This window comes from Enoplosus armatus, chromosome 14 (genome assembly GCF_043641665.1).
Source record: "Enoplosus armatus isolate fEnoArm2 chromosome 14, fEnoArm2.hap1, whole genome shotgun sequence".
Classification (NCBI taxonomy): domain Eukaryota; kingdom Metazoa; phylum Chordata; class Actinopteri; order Centrarchiformes; family Enoplosidae; genus Enoplosus; species Enoplosus armatus.
In genome coordinates this window covers 22,608,143-22,616,642 of record NC_092193.1, presented here as the reverse complement: position 1 = coordinate 22,616,642, position 8,500 = coordinate 22,608,143, and the positions used below count along the sequence as shown (strand labels likewise).

The window sequence follows — 8,500 nt, the reverse complement described above, 5'->3', positions numbered from 1 at the left end:
AAACAGTGATCGCTCGTAGCCTTTAAGGCTGCTCGCCAGGAAAACGATCAAGTGTTTTTAATTGAACGTCATCGCGCTGAAGTCGGATCCGGCCCGCTGAGTAATCGGCAAATACTGTAAAAGTTCCATTCACCTCCATTGTGTTTGGGTGGAGTCAGAAATCTCGGAGACGTGCATCTAAACAGAGAGAAATAGTTATAATACGTATAATTTCGAGGTACTTCACTTGAGTGTTTCCATTATATCGACACCCTCTTAAAATAATGGCCTACGTCATTTTTTCAGGTTTTTCTGAAAACACAAAAAACTGAACCAAATATTGAACATCTGATATTTATGAATAATTTCACTCAGAAAAGGTTATGACAATAGATGACTATTGACACACTAATAACAATGTCTGTCAGTTATGTAACACAAGAGGAATAAAGGACTTAGTGAGATTTTCATTAAATAAAAACACAAAAGTAAAGAGGATCCTTTGTAATTTTTTAGTCATACACATCATTTCTAGCTGTTAGATTACAATACGGTATTCAAGTCTTTCTTAATTAGATCATGTAATGTGGGAAAAATGAGACAGAAACTGTAGATGGAAAGAGTTGACAGAAAGCCGATCACTTGTAACAGCCACAGATTCTGGAGCCTTTCCACTCTTTGCTAAATGCTAGCTTCATGGACTTATATTTACAGCCTAGCCTATATTACAGTAAACCTCATCACTTACCAAGAGGGGACGAGCCCTGAATCATGGAAATCACTTCAGCGGCTCGGTAGATTTTCCTTCTTCTTGAAGCGGCCGCCATCTTGAAAAGCTTGTAAAATGGCCTAAGTCACATCGTCTTCTGACTTAGGCAAAATAAAACGGCCTGAGTCGCACTCTTGACACTCAGGTCATTATACTACAGGGGTAGACTGGCATGATCTGTTCAACTGAGGATACCAGAGGTGGCCAGCATCACGAGGAGGTGACTTAGGCAAAAAATGACATAGGCCATTATTTTAGGAAGGTGGCGATATGCGACGGCTACAGTCACCAGTTACCTTTAGGAGTAAGATTTACGTTTAAAACAATAACGTGATGAGCTCACAATATTCACTGCGTTGCGTGAAGATTAAATCAACCCTTCCAAATGATGAAACGGACCCTTGCGAAAAGGTCGCGTCTCAGATGAGACGTTTGCAGTCCCAACGAAGGGACGTTTCCCCTTTTTGAACTTCTCAGATGGTTTCACCCAATAAACCGACTTTTTTTTGTTTTTCCTTCTTCTGTCCTCATCCGAAGAAAGATTTCGATCGATGCTTCGAAAGGAAAATAAGCGAATCCGCTTTAATGTTGTGACCCCCTCAACAGTTCCATTCTGGTTGACTTGGCAGCACACTAGGAACGTTTCAACAATACAAGTCCCAGATTCCCATTAGGAAAAGACAGGTTTATCGATCCCTGGGGGCAGGAATGGGCTTTGAGCAGCTGCATGCGTCGCTTCCCTTTTGAATCCGGCTATATACATGTCGAGGTAACTAACGGCTACAGCAGAATAGATGCTTGACTGAAATGTGTGTAAAAAAAAAAAAGTTGAACAAATGTATAAAAAATTGCACTTGTCTGAATGCATTGTAAAACCACTTTTGTAAAAGGATAAGGATATATAAGGATTGTATTACAATGTACAGGTGTTGCCCCCCCCCCCCCCCCCCCGAATACTTCCAAAAGTACATGCATTTGCAGGCAACATAGTGATGCCATTCATTTGAAATACATGTCGCACAATGGAATCATGCACTTAGAGCCACAAGCGACCACAGGCTGTTGCAGTTGGTGAGTATGTTGTTAAATGCTGCAAAATACGAAAGAAGTCTGGTGTGGCTCTGTTTACTGGCACAGAGCCGCAGAGGGCGGTGACTCCAGCTGTGGCCGGGCTCATTCTGAAGTTATCAAAGTCTCTCGCTCTCTCTCACACACACACACACACACACTCTCATACTCTCACACTCCTCCCGTCCAACAGCAGCAGCAGCAGCAGCCCGCCGGCAGTGAAAACGTAACCGCAACCGGACCCGGGCGCGACATGAACGGGCCCCAGCTCAGCGAACTCCCGGACGACTCGGAGCAGCTCGGGCCGAGTGTGGGCGGCCTGCGGCGGAGAGCCCTGCAGGCCGCCGAGCTGTCCGCCGTCCGGACCTTCTCCGACGCCTTCCTCCTCAGGTTCCTGCGGGCCAGGGACTTCGACGTGGACCTGTCTCTGAAGGTACACCGCGTCCCGCAAATCACACGCAAATCGCTCCCGACGCCACGAAAAGCACAAGGCGGCCGCGGAGAGTTTGAAACCTCCAACTTAACTCCGAACCTCCATGAAAGTTTATGCCGGGTTTCTCTCGTCGTCTTTTTACCCGCCCTGAGGGTTTCGGCCCGCGGTCACTGTTATATCATCCACTGATCTCAGAGCAGGCACATAGAGCAGGCACATAGTAGTTGTGCAGGCACTTTAATTGAGTCTCTCTCTCTCTCTCTCTCTCTCTCTCTATCTTTCTATATATATATAAATATATATAGATATATAGATAGATATATAAGCCAGGATGCCAGGAGTGTATTTATAGTACAATTAACATTCTCGGGGGGGTGCACAGTGTCTGCTGTGCACAGTGCTGTCGCTGTATTACTCCTACAATATTCTGCTGTAGCCTGCCACAGCTCTGGCTGGGTGACTTACATGTGGACTTGCAGCCTTCAACACGAGGGCTGAGCTGCTTATTTTCGTCGGGAGGCAGCTGGAGCTCAGCCAGGTGGGTCTAAGCTCAGCAGTCTGTGCCGTTGCCTTGCACCACCGATACACAACACTCTGACTCTGACTTTTACCACTCAAATGGTTCTGTCAATTAGCTTTTAATTACAACCCCCCCACCCCCCACCCCCCACCCCCAACAGCCCGGGTTTGATTTTTTTAAAATGTATTTATTTATTTTCTGAATTTCCTGAAGAGGAAGCTTAAAGCGCCCATCTTCTTAGACGCACCGGGGTTTCAAGTGCAGTCGGCAGGTGAGTGACGGATACAGTCGAATGGTGAGTTCCCCCATGTCCCCTGAACGTTGCATGGTGTCCTGCGCAGCTCCTGCTGAACTACCAGCGGTGGCGGAGGGAGAGTCCTGAGATCAGCACCTGCCTGTCCCCCTCCTCGGTGCTCGGCCTCCTCAACACATCGTACCATGCCGTCCTCCCACAGCGGGACCACACCGGCAGCAGGGTGCTCATCTACCGGATTGGTCAGTGTGTGTGTGTGTGTGTGTGTGATGTCTTTTCTCTTTACGCCTGTTTTTGTTAAGCTTCATAACATCACAGAGCCGTGTGTCATGGCTTAAAGAAAACACTTATAATCCTTAAGGTTTCGGTCCCGGTCCCTGTGGGATATGGCGGACTCCGCCACGAGCAATAACTTTATAGAGAGCATCATTACTGAGTGTAAATCATTCAATGAAACTTTGAAGGACTCAAACTTCTACGTAACTTATCATGGGCATTGAATTCGCTCAGTCACTGAAACGGCGTGAAACAGGTTTGCTTCGTAAGGATTCCTTAGAATTTTGTTGAAAGTTTCCCAGAAAGAACGGCGCAATTGGGTGATAATTACAGGGAAAGCGGAGGTCAGCTGCGTTGGGGTTTATAAGCAGCCGTTGATTCTCCGAGGAAGAGTCCCTAGGTTACTGTATCTTAGCATGATTTCCAGTGTTTTAAGTGCTGAACGCGTCCCTATGCGTTAGAATAGAGGCACCGTTCCTTTCACATCTCCAACCAGAGTCTACTGGTATTCGTTTCCAGTTACCTAACTGTTGTGATGCCATCAAATCAGGTTCCTTTAAACCGTAAAAGGAAAAAAAACAGAACCCCTCCCATCTCGCAGCTGTGTTGGCATGTGCGGCCGCAGTGATGTAGTTTTGTCAGAATGGCATCCTCTTCCTTTTCTTTGAGGTTTTATTTTTTTTTTAATGTTTTGTCAGGCTCCTGATTTGTTTCATCAGACCTGTTCCCCCCAGTGTACTCTTTACTTTCTCCCATAATGCAGTGTGCTGGTCATTATTGGCTCCACCGCATCCCCTACTCGTTTATTTTCCTTGACTTGGGTTTCCTTGTCAAGCCAGTCTGTCCACTCCCTCATGACTCAGAATGTCTTGATTGTGTTGCACAGCATTTGCTCCTGGTAATGCCAGCTGATGCCAGCTGATGCCAGCTGATGCTAGCCGGTGCGGCCAGCGCGCCGCTACATGATGGTGCTTCACTTGGACCAGCCTGTACAGTCGATCTTAATTTGAATAAAAATGGCATTAAACGGTACACAAAATTCAAATAATAATTGATACAAAAAAAGAGACAAGCCCACGTGGAATGATCACCCCGCTCTGTTTTACTCTCTTTTGGCTCATTGTTTTGGTTTTATGGCCATCAAACTCGACTCTGATCAGCCTTGTTTCTAGCAGGCAGCTGTTTTCAGTGAAAACGGGAAAACAAACTTAACTCCGATAACCCAACCTGCCCAGAACCAAACGGCAGACAGAACCAGTTAGCAAGCTTTTGATTTGTAGCTTAGCATCAGATTCTTCCTGTTGATACCCCTTAAAGCTATGCTAAAGGCTAAAACCTATGTGGAGTTACAGACTCACTTATAAAATGTCACTTAATGCAGCTTAAAGACAACAAAAGTACAGTAACATCTGTCTGTCTGTCTCTCTCGCTCTCTGTCTGTCTCTCTGTCTGTCTGTGTGTCTCTCTGTCTGTCTTTCTGTGTGTCTCTCTCTGTCTGTCTGTCTCTCTGTCTGTCTGTCTGTCTCTCTGTCTGTCTCTCTCTCTGTCTGTCTGTCTGTCTCTCTGTCTGTCTGTCTCTCTCTCTGTCTGTCTGTCTCTCTGTCTGTCTGTCTCTCTCTCTGTCTGTCTGTCTCTCTCTCTGTCCGTCTGTCTGTCTCTCGCTCTGTCTCTCGCTCTGTCTCTCTCTCTGCCTGTCTCTCTGTCCGTCTCTCTGTCTGTCTGTCTGTCTGCAGGGCAGTGGAACCCAAAAGACTGGTCGGCCTTCCAGGTGTTCAGGGTCAGCCTGATGACGTCGGAGATCGTGTCCACGGAGACAGAGACGCAGAGGCGGGGCCTGAAGGCCATATTTGACCTGCAAGGGTGGAGTTTGGGCCACGCCCTGCAGATTAACCCTTCCCTCGCCAGAAAGATATCCTCTGTGCTTTCGGTAGGCCAACATGCCCCTGATCATGTCGGATGACATTTGTAACAACAGAAAAAGAGAGAACTAACCACGTTATGACAGCGTGTTACACCACGGGCAGGAAGTTTGGATGTTGTCGCTGTAACTTTCCAGCCACATATAAGGAGAGAAACGCAGCACTTCCTGTTTGGCAGATCTGCTCTGACTAGATTTTGCGCACAAACCAGAAAGGTAGCAAAGCTAGCCTGACGATCAGACTGATTCTTTTCTTTCTTTCTTTCTTTTTTCACGTCATTTATCTGTCTGGGGGGGGGGTTCATTTGAGCTGTCTAAATCATGATTTGAGATTTGAGAGTGGTGGAATAAGATCTTGCAGGGCCTTTTTCTGCAGCCCTATTCTTCCCAATGGACGCTTTTCACCATTTATCATGGAGTGCTGCAGGGGTGACGTGATTTCTGTAGGCCTTCTACAGGATATTGGATTATTGTTAACGTTATTATTATTACTTTTTTGTTCAGCAAGATAATCTTCACTGATGAACACCACTTTTATGATTTTTGAAGCGTAAATGGAATCGCCAGAAGTAAAAAGCTAACGCTAGGCTACAAAGGAACTAGCATATGATGATACATAATAACACATTTTATTCATAGAGCGCTTTTCATGGTACTCAAAGACGCTTTGCATACGTTTTAAAAAAACAAACACACGCTAATCGCACGTTAAAAGCAGTGAGGAAAAGGTGAGTTTCACCACAGACGCACAGTTAACTGTACTAGTAAAAACTAAAGATGGAGTATGTCGATTATATGGGCCATTATTAGCTCACCTTTCCTTGTGTGTGTGTGTGTGTGTGTGTGTGTTTGCTTGCACGTTCAGGACTCTTTTCCGCTGAAAGTCAGAGGAATCCACCTGGTCAACGAGCCCGTGTTCTTCCAGCCCATCTTTGCCATGATTCGCCCCTTCCTGCCGGAGAAGATCAAACAGAGGGTCGGCAGCCATTGTTTTTTCGTCACCTGTCTGTGTTCTCAGGGTGGACGCTGCCTTTTAAACACGCTTTCTCCCCATCTGCAGATCCACATGCACGGCGTGGATTTCCACGACACGTTAAGCGACTTCTTCTCGCCGCCCGTCCTGCCTCCAGAATACGGAGGGGAGGGGCCCGGCATAGAAGAGGCGTGTCGGGACTGGACCAATCAGCTGCTGCAGTCGGAGGAGCTCCTGCAGCAGATTGCGTCCCACCCGACGGGTGACGTCGCCACGGTTCCGGAGGACTCCGTCATCTCGGAGGCGGTGGAGACTGAACAGCGCTCAGAGGGATGACGATGATGATGTTTGCGTCGGGATCACGCATGGCGAGCCGAACGCGCTCTCTGGCCGTTGTTGGCTGCATCCGGAGAGCTGCCTGTGCTGCTTTCAAACATTTCGGCACTGGTCCGCCTGATTGACTTCGTGTTTACATGATGTTAGCTAACTGTCTTCGTGGTCACATTGCTCATTGAAACCTTATATACATGCATTAATATGTTTTTGCGTCTTCTAACTGAAGCACGCGGACTTGCTTTCGGCTTTCCAAGAGAGACGCGAAGGGGCCGATCGGTCAAGCCCCATGTCTGGGTGTTAAGCCCTGAGTTTGAGTCGGGGCGCAGTTAGCCTAGCTTAGCATTCAGCTAGCTTTGCTCTGTAAGTAAAAAAGAAAAACCAACACCTCGAAAGCATACTGTTATTATGTTATCATATCTCTTTATTTAACCTGTACACTAAAAGAAATTTGTGGATCTAGTGCTGCGCAGAAGTGCTGGGCGGATTGAGAAACTGTTATTCGTCAAGAAATAGTTCCAGCATGTAAGTCCCCCTTAAACCACAAATCGTCGTTGTTACAATAGAGTAACAGGAATGAGTCCTTAAAAACCCCGGAAATGAGTAAATGATAGCATTTTTACGCTTCTGGTTCCCTTGTCTGGAAGTCAATGGGTTTTTGGTTAGATGCCTGAAATAAGGTCTGTGGTTAACACAAGCTTAAGATGGTACAACATAAAATACGTCAGTAGATAACCCCACTCGTGAATTTTGAAGCTTTCACGTGTCTTAAAAAAAGGCTAACAAGTGGATAAATCTCATTTAGCCGCTTGTTAGCAACCGCCTTTTTTACAGAGGTTGTCGGGGACATTAAACGTCTTCATGCCAAACACAGAAAGTCATCTACTCACTAGTTGTGTTTATACTCTATATCTATCTGTCTATATATCTATATCTATCTATATTCTCTTAAAAGTGAAGCTTAGTGGCGGTGACGTTGAAGTAATGCGACCGTGCTGTAGCTCCTTTATAGCAAAAAAGTATCATAAACTTTTTTGTTTTGCCACAGAGCTTATTTTCTGCAATAATCCCAAATCCCATCAGCTTTTTGTCGAGGTGAACCGGGACGATGCTAACTTCTGGGTTGGCCTACAACGATTCCTCATCCCTGTAGCACTCTGTTCTGTTAACGTACAGGTTGAACGAACATGATACACTGTGTAAATAAGAAAGCTTCTGAGGTGTTGGTGGATGTTTTTTTTTCTAACTTTGGAAAGAGCCGAACTACTCGTTTCCCTCCAGTTTAGCTTATGCTAAGCTAGGCTAATCACGGACATGGAAGTCTCGAGCATCGGTCTCCTCGTCGTACTCTGAACAAGAAAGTAAACAAGCGTATCTCCCCCAATGTTGAACTGTTTTGTTTATGCTATTAATACATTTTTAATTCATGAATTCAGGTGTTGCTAGCGTCTGCTAAGTGTTAGCCGCGTTTTGGAGTAGAGGCGGGATCTAAAGGCAGGACGGTTTACTGTGTCACCTCCACTTGGAAACAAACCTACCTTCTCGTGTCTTTTACAGGCATGTTACTGTGTGAAGTTTTGCGTATTTGTTCTATAGTTAAACATTAATAAGCAACATACGATTCTCCAGTGGACCTCAGGGATGGATTGCAAGACACCGACCTCCAACCAGAGGACCGGGCTCAGTCCTCTGCATGGCTGAAGACAATGAGACCCTCGGGGGGGGAGTTTGCCTGCCCCCCCCCCCCCCTTTACTGTGAAATCCTGTGATCTCAATCCACTGTGTTTTGCAGAAATAGCCGGAGGTATTTTCATGTCGGCATGGACAGCAAACGCTGCATATGAGCACGAGCCCCGCCTTCCCTCCAACTCATCACTCCATCCAGACATCTCCATTTTGTCAGCCAGCTCAACCAGTCCGCCCAGTCTTCTGTTTGTTCGTGGTTGACCATTTGAACTTTTGACTTCATTGTAACAGT

General features: G+C 46.2%; 1 protein-coding gene across 1 annotated transcript; it reads left to right on the top strand.

The window, feature by feature from the left end:
• Nucleotides 1-2,069: 2,069 nt before the first annotated feature.
• On the top strand, nt 2,070-6,541 carry ttpa (tocopherol (alpha) transfer protein). Its single transcript, XM_070919523.1, has 5 exons — nt 2,070-2,249; nt 3,111-3,264; nt 5,032-5,225; nt 6,082-6,192; nt 6,277-6,541. Exons 1-5 carry the CDS (start codon nt 2,070-2,072, stop codon nt 6,523-6,525), a joined length of 888 nt encoding a protein of 295 aa, XP_070775624.1. The 3' UTR covers nt 6,526-6,541.
• The last annotated feature ends 1,959 nt before the right edge of the window (nt 6,542-8,500 follow it).

Bases quoted from the DNA above. Each gene is read 5' to 3' on its own strand.
- ttpa (XM_070919523.1), top strand. From the start codon at position 2,070: ATGAACGGGCCCCAGCTCAGCGAACTCCCGGACGACTCGGAGCAGCTC. The intron at 3,265-5,031 runs GTCAGTGTGTGT...GTCTGTCTGCAG, and splicing joins GGTGCTCATCTACCGGATTG to GGCAGTGGAACCCAAAAGAC. The intron at 6,193-6,276 runs GTCGGCAGCCAT...CCCCATCTGCAG, and splicing joins CGGAGAAGATCAAACAGAGG to ATCCACATGCACGGCGTGGA.